The sequence below is a fragment of the Rhinopithecus bieti genome, unplaced genomic scaffold, assembly GCF_001698545.2.
Source record: "Rhinopithecus bieti isolate Rb0 unplaced genomic scaffold, ASM169854v2 scaffold_21201, whole genome shotgun sequence".
Taxonomy (NCBI): Eukaryota; Metazoa; Chordata; class Mammalia; order Primates; family Cercopithecidae; genus Rhinopithecus; species Rhinopithecus bieti.
The window spans coordinates 1,810,811-1,823,895 of NW_016810610.1; the positions used below are offsets into that span (position 1 = coordinate 1,810,811).

Below are 13,085 nucleotides of genomic sequence, written 5' to 3' on the forward strand. Positions count from 1 at the left end.
AGGAGTGGGGGTGGGGGAGCTTCAGTTTTAACTTGGGGTATGTTTGATTTCAGCATCGGAGGGCAGAAGCAGTGGAGGCTGGAGATCATCAGAGTGGGGAGGTGAACCCAGATGCCACTGAGATTCTGCACGTCAAAAGAAAGAAGGCCCTGCTTTTGTGAGCTGTGTCCACCCCAATTCTTGAGAGGCCAGAGAGGAAGCTTGCTCACCAGAGACATGCTTCAGATGGCTTCGATTTCAGCGAGCTGGAAAAATGGCCCACCAGCCCATCCCAGATCTGCCTTTATTAAAATAATAACTCTGAAAGCAAATGGAGAATGTCGTATTTGTGGTCCTCTCTGATACCTAGATGTGGATGGCTGATTCTGTTGAGTACCTCGAGTGTCTGGGCTGAGGAATAAAGATGTGACGGTGGTTCCCGTTGATGCTGGGCATTCTGGAGACTGCATTTGCAGATGCCTGTGGTAGAGGCAGTCTCTGTGAGCACTGATTCTCTAGAACGTACAGTTGGTTGAGGAAAGCGAACATACTATGTTGTGTTGATTCCATCAGAAGCCTGGTGATATTGTGCAAATGCTGGTCTGGGAAGGCCCAGGCTGGGTGGCAGTTGTCTCTGCTTAGAGTAGGGACAGTCCACTGCGTGGGGGTGTCCAGTGTTGGCCATGAGGTCTGCTGGTGTCAGGGTGCCAAGGAGAGTGGGCTCTGAGGTCCAGAAGACAGTACCTTAGAAGCCACTTTCACTTTTGATGGTGGCTTTGATCCAATTCAGGAATTTGGTAACTTGGGTGTAGACCCCTGGCCTCGTCCCACACTCCAGGCCCCAGCTCACTATCCCATAGACGTAGTAGGTGCCATCCTTCTCACAGGTCAGGGGTCCTCCAGAGTCACCCTAAGGGAAACAGAGGCATAAGCTCATCGTCATGAACCAGAGACATTTGGAGACGCCCCCACCTCTCTCCAGGGGATGTCAGGAAGGGATGGAGTGGAGTCCCTTGCCAGCCTCCATGGGCTTCTCGGGAAAGCGGTGACAAGGCTCTTGCCACATCTCACATGATACAAGACTCTAAGGGAGAGAAGATAACAGTGTCCTCCATCCCTGAGTCCACGCGGGCTTGACAGAGGAGCTGCAGGGCTATACTTCCTGACTCTTAGTGATGCAGATGTTATGACTGAGTTCTTGGGGGCCCTCAGCACACACAGGGGAGGAGGATGGGTACTCCAAGGCAGCATGGCCCAGGTGCTCAGCATGGTCTATGGGGTTAGATCTCCTGGGTTTCAAGCCAGGCCCTACCACCTGCCAGGCATATGACCTTGGGCCTCAGTTTCTCACACTGTAAACCATAGATAGCAATAGATCCCCATCCCCCAGGGTTCTTGTGAAGATTAATTATTTGTAAAGTATATAGAACAGTGCCTGGTTCATATTAAACCCTCATGGAAGGTGGCAAGGATGATGATGGTGAGGAGAAGAAGACATTGAAGATGATAGCTCTCGAAAACTTAATACTGCTTAAGCACTACAACTGACAGGTTTTTTTTTTTTTAAATGAATTCTCTCTTTTAAACTTAGCCATGACCTTGTGATCTTATGGACAGATTTGTTCCATTTTATAGCTTAGGCATCTGAGATTGAAGAATTGCTTTCATCACTGATAAAAGTCATACAGTAAGAGACAGAAACAGATTTCAAATCCACAACTATTTGTTTCCAAAGCCTGTAAGTGAAATCCTTCAATTATCTAGGGAATTGAACGAGGATTTTTTTGTTTGTTTTTGTTTTTTTGAGACAGGGTCTCATTTTGTCACCCAGGCTGGAGTGCAGTGGCACCCTCTTGGCTCACTGCAACCTCCGTTTCCTGGGTCCAAGCGATTCTCCTGTCTCAGCCCCAGTAAATGGGACTACAGGCATGTGCCACCACATTCACCTAATTTTTGTATTTTCTTTCAGTAGAGACGGGGTTCACCATGTTGGCTAGGCTGATCTTGAACTCCTGGCCTCAGGTGATCTGCCCGCCTCAGCCTCCCAAAGTGCTGGGATTACAGGCTTGAGCCACCACACCCAGCCTGAGTGAGCTCTTTTCTTAACTATCTTCTGAGAAGGAGTTTAGGGCAAATTGCACCCATCTGCCCCTCCTCTGAGTATGTGAACATCCTTGGCTCATTGGGAAGAGACAGACAGTCACAGGAGAGCCACAAACTCTGGAGAGAGGAACCTAGATGTCCCATCCCAAAGTGAGTTCAAGGCCAGCAAATCATTGTGGGTTCCTTTGTACAGGGAGGCTCCCTCAAGGAGTTGGGATTTGAATGTTGGCATGCTGTTTTTCAGGACACTTAGAAGGCTTATGGGGACAACAGTCAGAAAATTCTAAATGGAGCTGTTCCTGGGATTCTAGAAAGGGCCCTGTGTGATGTGATCCCTACAGAGAAAGGGACTATGGGGAGTGGGCTTTGACTTGGGGCAGGGCCCGAAGTCACTTTAGCACTGGTTGATGGAGCCACCACCTTCTCCCTCTGCAACAGTGTCTTTTGAGTCACAAGCATCAGCAACTTGGGGTTCCAAAAGGCCCTAGGCTACAGATGTACTTCATTTTCTAGGGCTAAAACACACACACACACACACACACACATACACACACACGAGTCCTAATGATGAGTTAATATTACTGTAAAATCTCTAGCTTTAGGCTTTCTTCTTTCTCCTTCTAGCCACTGGTCTTCTGGACAGTTCCCTGTTTACTGGGATTCTCAGAAATGCTGCCCAACACTGAGGCCACAAGCCTGTTTGATGTCCTGTAGACTGTATTGTTCAAATCCCAGCCCTGCCACTGGCCACCCAATTGCTATAGGCCGAGATAACTTCTCTAAGCATCTGTAAAATGGTGATCATGATATCACTTTCACCAGTGTGTTGTGAGAGTTAAATTAGACAATGCAGGCAACGTGACCTCTGTGGTCATTATGCTGAGTCATCCTGAGCTGATGTGGATGTGGATGTACCAAGGGGACCAGGGGGCAGACACAGCTCACCTGTGTCTTAGCTTTACCACCAGTGGACCTCTGAACCCAGCTCCCAGCCCAGGGCTCTAAGGGGCCTCTGCCTAGTGAAACATCCTGCCAGTCTCTCCTTCTGCAAGCACCACTTGGAGTCTCTGACCTGGCAGGTGTCTCGCCCAGGTTTCTGAAGGTTTCCCGCACAGATCATACTGTCATCAATCATGTGATCATAGAGTTGTCGGGAGTTGCACAAAGTGTTGGAGATCAGCTTGACTTTGGCATCCAGGAGCTGGCGGGACCCTTTTCCTGGGGGGAAGGAGCAGAGAAAAGAGTACTACTGTGGGGACCAGGGTGGCACCAACCCCACCAGAAAGCAGACTGTCGTGGAGAAGCCCACCAACTCTCAGCTCAGAAAGGAAGAATTTTTCCAGGAGATGAGCAGAAAAGCCTCATCTTTAGCCTTCAACATGCCAGTGCAGACCTGCAATCCTGTGCTGGTCATGACAGATGGACCAGATAGTATATTCCCTCCTCTCTTTCCCCAACTAGGCCATGAGGTTCAGGAGGAAATAGATGCTGTCCTAACCATTTTAAAATCCCCCAAGGCCTAACCAAAGGACTGGCACAGTTCTTAGTGGATGGATGGATGGATGGATGGATGGATGGATGAAGTGCCCTGTGCAGTAGGCTACCTGCTTCCTAGAGCAGGCATTTTCCCCTGTAAAGAAAATGAAATCAATCAAAACATTTCATTGGCTTTGAACATAAAGTCTTAGAGGCCTGTTCATGAAAAGCAAAATAATTCTAACCTGAGGCTCCAAAAGATTCCCATCTGAGACATCACCATGCTGACCAGACCATATTGAGCAGAATAGAGGTTGGCAAGTGCGGATGGACTACAATGAAAATGGCTGTAAAATGAGTTTACTGGTTGACCCTAAATCCAATTAGCCAGACATCTTTCTCAAAAGACTCAAAGTTGTATATTACATTTCACTTTGTTCAGATGTGTGGAATTTCTGCAGGCTTATTTAAAGTAATTCTCACTATTCATTATTAAGGACAAGATTTGGGAAGGAAGAGTAATATATATTTGAGTATTTGGGAAAGACATGAAATACTCTTCTGATTTTTTTTTAGTAGAGGGTATAATCTTGCCAGGACTATGAGGAAAGTAATCCTTGGTTACTTTTTAAAATGAGACCAGATCCTAAAGACAAATCAACAGCTGGATTTAACACAATTTTATAGAATGTCTACTGTGTGGAGAACCCCAACCAAAATACTGTGAGACAGACAGAGATGAATGGGGCCTGACCCCCATCTTCCAGGGGCTGACTTAATGAATGTCTCTGCAGAATTCTGTCATCTCCTGTGATCATGCTTGCAAACCTAGGATGTAAGTATGATTATTAAGAAACTAAAACTCAGTTGTTCAAATGACAAAGTCAAGAACTGAATACTAGTCTGTCTGACTCAAAAATCCATGATCTTTCCTCTTTCCAATCTACCTAGGGAGGGAGAAAGGTCTCCATAGAGGAAGGGTCAATGTTTGGTAAAATCCAAGTATTTAGGGGTAGGGGCCAGGGACAGATACGGAGATCAGAGAAAAATCAGGGAAGGCTCCCTGCGGGTGGAGGAATTTAACCAGATCTTGATCAATGAGGCAGATGCTTTCGTTGGTTGATGCATCTTGAATATGACACTCATTTCAACTTCAAAAGGGCAGTCGAGTTGGGCCTTTCTTCTGTGGTTGATGTAGTTCACCTAAGTCATGGGAGAGTGCATGGCCAACTCACCTGTTTCTGTAACACCCCAGCCAGAGATGTGGCACTCACTCCCAGAGGGAAAGGACCCATCAGGCAAGCACACGGTCTTCACATATTTGGATTCCAGAGCACAGTGACCATCCACCGGCTTTAACTTGAGCAATGCTAGGTGGAGAGAGAGGTAGAAAACGGGTGTGATGTCACCTCTTTGTCAAAGAAGCATGAGCTTCAGAGTGGCCGCAGCAAAGCCCCACCCACCCCTGCCGTGCCTGAAAAGCTTCTTCCACGGCCATTTCATATTTTGAGCTTCCACCTGGGAAGGAGTAGCACTTCAGGGCGAGAGTCATGTCAAGAAATAATAATTGACTTTGAAATCACTTTTAATCCACTTTTTAAGAAACAGGCCATTAGAGGGAAAAAAGGGCTACTGAGGAAGGAGAGAGAGGTGGGCGGGGGGGGGGGGGGATCCTTACATTAAGGGAAACCGTGTACAGAACTGAGCAGCCAGTAGCTAGGAATGTCATTGCATTTGCACTGGAGCACCCGCCAGGGGCTAGGGACCAGGCATGCCTGCACGCACACTGTGTCACCTGACACATAAGAAGCTAAGAGTTGTGCATCCGTGTTTCCATGTCATAGAAGAGAAAAGAGGGCTCAGGGAGGTGAGCTGGCTCCTGGTGAGAAAGTTGGGAAGCTGGGATTCCAGGCCAAGCCCATTCCATAGCACAATGTTCCTAGCACAGCTTGCCCTCAGTTTAAGAGCATATGTGCATTTATCCACATTTACACAGACCCTCAAAAACTAAAAAGCTCTGGAACACATTCCCGACCTCACAGGGTCCACAGGGACCAAAAACAATCAAGAGCACCTTCTAGAACCAAACTTCAGCTTTCCGTTCATAGAGAAATCCACCCAGGACAAGACCCTCAGGAGAGCCATGAAAGAGGAACTTGCCAATATCATTGTGGGGAATCTCGTCTCTTTCATTGTAGTGGCTGTACTTGAATATCTTCTCCACCCTAAAGCTCTGCTCATGAAATTCTTCTTTCTTCAGGTCCTGGTCCCCTAGCACCACCTTTAGATGTCTGGTTTTTATGCTGCAAGGGAAAATGAGATGGTCAGGAAGGCTCTGCTTCTGCTCAGCTGTGTGGCCTTTGGCAAATCTGACCTTCTGCAGACTCAGCCTCCTCATCTGTAACCCTTGTCTCACTCACAGGACTCTGCTACCCTTGTCTCACTCACAAGACTCTGCTGTGGTGGGGTCCAAATAAGATTATGTAAGGGAAGTGCTTTATTAACAGAAGCAAGCTCCAAATGTAAGCTATAACTTTCACTCACTTCTCATGGGAGACCTCCCATTGTCCCTAGGCCTTCCAAAGAAACAGCCATTGCCATCTTGAACCAGTCTTCTAAAATCCATTGGCAGGTGCTAATGATTGCCTGCTTGACCTCTCTTGAAGAGCAGCTCCTAGAATCTCAGAGAAATCATTTACTACAAGGTGAACTGGAAGACCTTCATGGCCACCTCCAAAACCCAGGCTTTGTTGGACTAGCCTTGACCATGAGCATAGGGAGCTCAGAAGGGGGTGACTCTTCAGCTCCCCAGAAGTTACTTGCTTCTCTAAGGCACACAAGAGGCATGGATGAAGACACCTGACTCAGAAAGGTCACTGGTGATGGCATCAGACAGAGGAGCATGCTTTCCTCTGTTCAGGGCAGGACAAAAGAAGTCAAAGAAGCAGATAGAATGGGGTTTCCATCTTACTTGTCCACTTAACTTTCCATACGACTTTAGGCAAGGTAAAGGCAGAATCCCAAGGTTCAAGATCCTCACTTACAAAAAGGGAATAACAATATTTTCCTCCCCAAATATTTCCTCAGCACTTGCTATGTACGAAGGCACACTCAAGACACTGGAGATCCCACAATTAATAAAACAGATAAAAATCCCTGACCTTCCTCAGCTTGTCCTCCAGCAGACAGCTCTGAGGATTAAATATCATTTAATAAGTGCTGTGTCCATGGTAAACATTCCAGACACGGTAGCTGTTTTCCCTCTGGCTTTCAGGAGCCATTCTTTTGCCCTTGAACAGATCAGAACCCCTAATGCTGCCAGAGCTACCAAGACGCTGCTCAGAGGGGAAGGGAAGAGCACCCCCAGGCACTCAAGCCACCCTGGTACCTGTCCCAGCCAGGACCTACTCAGTGCAGTGGGCAGCAGTGAGCACCCAGCAGGGGTGGATCAGCGCCCCTCCACAGAAGTGGCCCTGGGGCATGGAGACGGTCAGAGGCAGCGAGGACTGGAGGGACGCCTGCCATGGGTGCTTGCCCGCTGTGCTCTTAAAGCCTCCATAGATTCTCTTGATCTTCCTCTCTGCTATCTCAGTCTTTCCGCAGGAGTCAAACCCCAGAAGCTTGGTTGATGGCTCAGTGGGGATTTCCTCCGGGTAGGCAATGTCTGTGGGACACAAGAAAGACAAATTGTGCCATTCAGCCTCCCTCCAGTTCCTCAGCAGGGCTCAGGCAGAGGTATGACTCTGAGCCCAGCAGCTGAGCAGGGGTCCAGAGCTGAGAGACTGTACCGGTGCACACAGGGTGGGCATGCAGTAGGTGCACTGTTGATATTTGTAGAATACATTGCGTAACATAAAGCAAGTCTATAGAATTAACAATGCAGATTTTTTTCTTCCATTTCAAAGTATGTGACTCCTAAGATTGACATGTACACACATACATTATGTTTATGTAAATATACAAATCCATCACTGGGTATTTACTCTACATTGACAAAGGCCCCACAATTATAAGTGTGCATGATCACTGTGCCTTTCATTATTAGTGCACAATTACAATTGTGGAGGCTTTTTCAGGGTAGAGGGGAGGGTATTCAGATGAACTAGAATAGGTGAGATAAAACATTTGCACAGATGACTGTGATACAAAAGGAGAGGGCAGTAAATGTTGTATAGGTGGTGCCTTGTTCTGTTCCTTGGGATTTGTAAGGAGGCAGAGATAACATTTTACTTGAGAAATCAAGGAGGACTTCCTGGAGGAGGGGATATTTGAGTTGGTTCTCAAAGAATAGTTGTATATGCACAAGAACAGATATGGGATAGAGTGTTATAGACAAAAGCGACCATAAGATCAAAGGCACATATGTGAAACTGCTCAGGGAGGGAATCCCACTGGTCAGGGTGAAAGGGCACATTGTTCCAGATGTGGGCACAGAGCGGGGCCAGGGCAGATGGCCAGGAAGACTGTGAGGCTGGAATTTGGATGCTTTGCATCCTGAGAGGCTATGGGGGCCCAGCCAGTTTGATCACCTTTGTACACCCAGGGCCCAGCATAGTGGCTGGCAAACAGCAAGAGATGCGTAAATATCTGTTGAGGGCACTGATTTGGAGTCAGAAACCATGAGTTTAGAGTTGGACTACCTGACCTGAACCCACAAAGGTATCCAGACCTGCTTGGCATCCTGGTGGGTGCAGACGGTTGGGCAGTTGGGTTGGCAATGGGCTATGAATTGGTAAAGCAAGTGTGGAGGAAGAATGGGGTGAGGGAGGGACCAGGTGCCAGGGACATCTCCCTACAAATCTCCATCCCCTCACCCCCTGGGCGTCTGAACAGCCATGACCTTTACCTTGGGCTGCGCAGGCTGAGACATCACAGTATTCCCATTTCACCTTGTTATTGCTAACTTTAATAAAGCACCAGGGCTTTTCGTCCGCGTCTGGGTTTCTAAAATACGAAACAAAACAACTCAGAGTCAAGGCTTGGTGAACCCACTGGATCTTACTAAAGAACCTTTGCATAAGAAGGTGCCAGGCTTTTGTGCTCCCCCGGGACCACATTTTTTTGAATCCTCCAACAGGTTATAAAACCTTAGCACAGAAGGGTGTTTATAGTTTTTTGGCAAAACCTTGACTTCCAGAGGAAAATCTCAAGGATGAGGAAGCAGTCCCAAGTCTCATGCCAGATCCACAGGACGTATCAAATTATTTGTAGGAAAAGAAATGAGATCCCTGTTGAAGACCTTTCCACGTCAGGAGAGTAAAATCATCACATAAACATGGTGAGAGTTGGGTTCCTCTGCCTGAGCCTCTGAATTCTATGTATGGGAATCCTCTGAGAAAGGCTGCCAGGAGGTCCCCCTCCCCGCTGCCCCCGAAGACAGCTACACAAAGGGAACAGCTCAAGGTGAGAGAAAGTGGAAGGTGCTAGTGTTTTGTGAAAAAAAAAAAAATCTTCATGGCCAAGTGCGGTGGCTCATGCTTGTAATCCTAGCACTTTGGGAGGCCAAGGCAGGTGGATCATGAGGTCAGGAATTCAAGACCAGGCTGGCCAAGATGGTAAAACCCATCTCTACTAAAAATACAAAAATTAGCCAGGTCTGGTGTTGTGTGCCTGTAATCCCAGCTGCTTGGGAGGCTGAGGCTGGAGAATCGCTTGAACCTGGGAGGCAGAGGTTGCAGTGAGCTGAGATGGTGCCACTGCACTCTAGCCTGGGTGACTGAGTGAGACTCTGTCTCAAAAAAAAAAAAAAAAAAAAAAAAAAAAGTGTAGAAAAAAGAAAAAAAAATCCTTATTTATGAAGCCAGTTCAAAACCACACAAAGACCTCCTCCCCTTAATCTGTAACTCATCTGACTCATTGGCCTTGGCTAGACAAAGGGTAGTGGCAGGAAGCCAATGGAGTGGCCTGGAGGCAGCAGAAAAGGAAGAAGGAAACTAGATCACCACCAGGGAGGGTGGTGGCATTACCCTTACATGGGAAAGCCTGAACATCTTTGGGTTAGAGACCATCACCTTCGACAGACATTCCACTTGCTCTTCTCCGTCTCTGCCTGGAAGTTATGTGGGCTCATGTGATTATTTCTGACCAACAAAGTATGTGTAGGAAGAGGATGTGTCCCTTCTAGGCTGAAGTAGTGAAAAACTCATGCTTCATTCCCCAGTCTCTTCTTGCCAATCCTGAGTATTTGAGGAACGCTGTGGAGCTGAATCCGCTACCATCACCACCACCAACCCACATGATACTTGGAACATTAGTACAAAATAGACTTTTTTTCTTTTCTTTTCTTTTTTTTTTTTTTTTTTGAGACAGGGTCTTACTTTGCCACCCAGGCTGGAGTGCTGTGGTTCACTGCAGCCTTGACCTCCTGGGTTCAGATGATCCTCCCATCTCAGCCTCCTGATTAGCTGGGGCTGCAGGTGCTGACCACCACATTCAGCTATTTTTTTTTTTTTTTTTTTTTGGTAGAGACGGGGCTTTGCCATTTTGTCCAGGCTGGTCTCGAACTCTTGGGCTCAAGCAATCTGCCTACCTCAGCCTCCAAAAGTGCTATGATTACAGGCATAAACCACAGTGACCGACCTGGAAATAGACTTTGATGTATTTGAGCCACTGAGATTTGGCAGTTGTTTACTACAGCAGCATAACATCGCCTATCCTGAGTAAGAAAATCTTCCTAGAAAAGAGGCTGATGAGTTTCAATGATCTGTTTTAAAATAAGTGACCAAAATCAACTGAGCATGAATAAGGTAACTGTTACCTGCAGAAATTATGCTCCCCAATCCCATGGGTTTCAGCATCCTCCATAAACATGTTGTAATTCTCCTGCAAGAGGAGGTGGGAGTTCCAGTAAAGGCATGCATGCTGGTTGACTGTCCTATTCATTTTCCCTCGGTAAGAGTAGCCATCGCCAACATAGCAGTCATCAGAACCTCCGAGAGAGCAGGTAGCAATGTGAGAACCAACAGCCACTGGCGTGCTCCTCCTAAAAAGGACTTGGTGGGTATATCAAGTGGTGAGAGAACTGGACCTGCATATTTATCACCCTGGGATTTCACTACAAATTTCAGAAAAAAAAAAAAAGTGTTGAATGTCCCACATTTAATCCTGCTTAAAATATGAAATATAGTGGTTGTAGGGTGTGAGAGCTTAGTTCTTTAATTCTGGCTCACACAAGAACTGATGGAAGGTGGGCTAAGGCCTAGGGATGCCCAGGAGGTTTGACTTGCCTGCACTATACCCCAGTTTATTAGTTTCTTTACACGAAGCCAGACACACCCTATCCCCTTAGGCGAGAAGGCTGAGACAATAGTAGAGTTTGGGAAACTTGATTTGAACCACATTCTGGCAACAAAATCAGGAGAGAAAAGGGTTCCAGAGGCCTCACTTGTGGCCCTGATGAGGTGGTGGCAGAGACCCATACCTATTTCACAGAATTTCCCCTTGAACTGATCAGGACAGGCACAGGTGAACTTGGATCTCCGCTTATGCCGGGAGCAGGTACCACTATTCTGGCAGGGGTTTGGCCTGCACACAGGAACCACTGTGAACAAAGGAATGGGGCCAGGAAGGCTCTTCAGAAGGCGTTGCAGCCCACGTCTGAGATGACAAGGAGACATTGGCGGCATTCTACTGGTGTCCATCCTTTCACGAAAGGTGGGTCACCAGAGGGGAAAGACAGATCCACTGACTCTCTAGTAAGTGTACACAGAAGCCTTAAGAACGTGAGCTAACGTGGATGAAGCAATATGGCTGGAGGCCAAGACTAAGTGCACTTAAGTAGATGGGTTACTCAGTAAGAAAATGAAGAAGCATGGTTGGAGCAGGAGTGCTGGGTCCCGTCTGAGCTAGGTAGATCTCTGCCTGCTGATACCCATGTGGCCATGAGCAAATGAGTTCACCTGTCTACATTTCAGGCTTTTCATCTGTAAGACTCTTCCTTGAGGTGTTTTTGGAGAATGCAAAAGAGAACGGATGTTTCCTGAGACAATGCCTGCCTCACAGCAGGGACTCAATATGTATTCATTCCCCTACTTGGTCCCCTCAGGAATAGAACAGGGTCTACTTCCTGGAAGAATTGAGTTTCAAGATGATTCTTTTTGGATGGGAAGGGACACAGACCAGTCAACTCCCACTGAATTGAGTCAATCCAGGGATAATTAATCTTTAGAAATCCTAGGGAAAGGGACCATCTTGGATGCCTGCCACAAAAACATCAGGTGCATCTGGCCTTCCATGCAGAAGGGTGCAGGTAAAAAATAGGGCACAGAGAGCCTAGCGTCGAAGGGGCCTCCACCACTTACCTTGGGAGCAGCTGGGGCCTGTGTAAGGGTGTTTGCAGACACAGCGGTAGTAGGGAGGACTCTGGGTAATGAGACATTGGCCCCGGCCACATGGGTTGTCCTTGCACGTGTTTTGCACTGTAGGAGATCCATAGAGAAGTGGGGGCAAAATATAAGACACTCTTTGGGGCACATTTTCCTTAGAGGGATACATGTACAATACAATGTTTGGGGATGGGATGACTGACAGGGTTTGTAGCCTTGTCCGTGGTCCTGAAACACTAGGCTACGCCAGGACAAGACTTCTGTCTAATTTTGGGGTCATAGCGGATTGTCTTCCACGTTGTTTCCCATGCCCATAGTCTTAATTTTTCTATCTTAATAAAAACATTGATAATAGTTACACATTCAACAAACAGAGCTGCAATTTTAGTCCCTCCATTTTCTAGCTAACTTCAGAGTGCTTTTGCAGTTTTGTTACTTTTCTGAGAAGTTGAGTAAGCCCAGACACTGTGTTTATACTCGATATTCTCAACCATCCTGAAAAATTTATTGAAGAAATTGCAGGATTGAAAATGGAAAGAACAAGTGAAGAGGACACCAAGGGAAGAAGTCAACCACAAAGCCATGCATACACCTAAGACCCCCCTTGCCTTCCACCAAGTAAGATGGTTGCTAGAGCAGCCTGAATCCAGATTTTCTCTAGGGGTACAATTAGCCCCTAGGAGTCCTATTCTTGAAGCTTTATTCCATGGCCTCATGTTATGCCCACAAGAGTTCACCAACAGCAGACACAGTGAGGATGGCAGAATGAAAGAGCATGGGCCAGAAGTCAGGCACGAGGGCTCTAATTTCTGCTCTACACCTAGCCAGCTGTGTGACCTTGGTCAAATGCCCTCACTCTCTGGGTTACCTTTCTCTGACTGGGTTGGGTCTCATGTGCCCTGAGATCCTCCCTGCTCTCCCATTTGAGGACAACATTGCTCTGTTGCAGCTAGACAAAACACTCTAAGTATAAAGTCCTGAGTTTGCAATACATCTTGGTTAGAGTCCAGCTCTTATCCCCTCTCACCCTCAATCTTCCCATCTGGAGAATGGATGTACTAGTTCCATCTCACAGTGCAGGGGTGAGGATCCAGTGAGAGGCTGCCTGGGACCCTGCAGAGGAATCCACTATGCATGATACAGTATTTGCAGTTACAATCCTTTCCATGGCATCATGCAGTGCTTTCTGACACAGAAAGGACC

General features: G+C 47.1%; 2 protein-coding genes across 3 annotated transcripts in view; one reads left to right on the plus strand and one right to left on the minus strand.

Moving 5' to 3' along the window:
- NRAP (nebulin related anchoring protein) overlaps window positions 1–315 on the plus strand; it is a 76,443-nt gene extending 76,128 nt beyond the window's left edge. Inside the window, exon 42 of one of the 2 annotated variants that reach the window (XM_017892500.1) lies at window positions 54–315. In XM_017892500.1, coding sequence (XP_017747989.1) covers window positions 54–161 — 108 coding nt within the window. In that variant the 3' untranslated portion in view covers window positions 162–315. The remainder of the gene's footprint in view (window positions 1–53) is intronic. The other variant, XM_017892501.1, reaches the window with a different exon arrangement.
- The window catches only part of HABP2 (hyaluronan binding protein 2), a 38,679-nt gene continuing 25,900 nt past the window's right edge, over window positions 307–13,085 (minus strand). Inside the window, exons 5-13 of the mRNA XM_017892502.1 lie at window positions 11,859–11,975; window positions 10,979–11,098; window positions 10,316–10,487; window positions 8,405–8,502; window positions 6,967–7,222; window positions 5,719–5,861; window positions 4,794–4,928; window positions 3,155–3,300; window positions 307–889 (exon numbers count right to left, since the gene is read on the minus strand). Coding sequence (XP_017747991.1) covers window positions 725–889; window positions 3,155–3,300; window positions 4,794–4,928; window positions 5,719–5,861; window positions 6,967–7,222; window positions 8,405–8,502; window positions 10,316–10,487; window positions 10,979–11,098; window positions 11,859–11,975 — 1,352 coding nt within the window. The 3' untranslated portion in view covers window positions 307–724. The remainder of the gene's footprint in view (window positions 890–3,154; window positions 3,301–4,793; window positions 4,929–5,718; window positions 5,862–6,966; window positions 7,223–8,404; window positions 8,503–10,315; window positions 10,488–10,978; window positions 11,099–11,858; window positions 11,976–13,085) is intronic.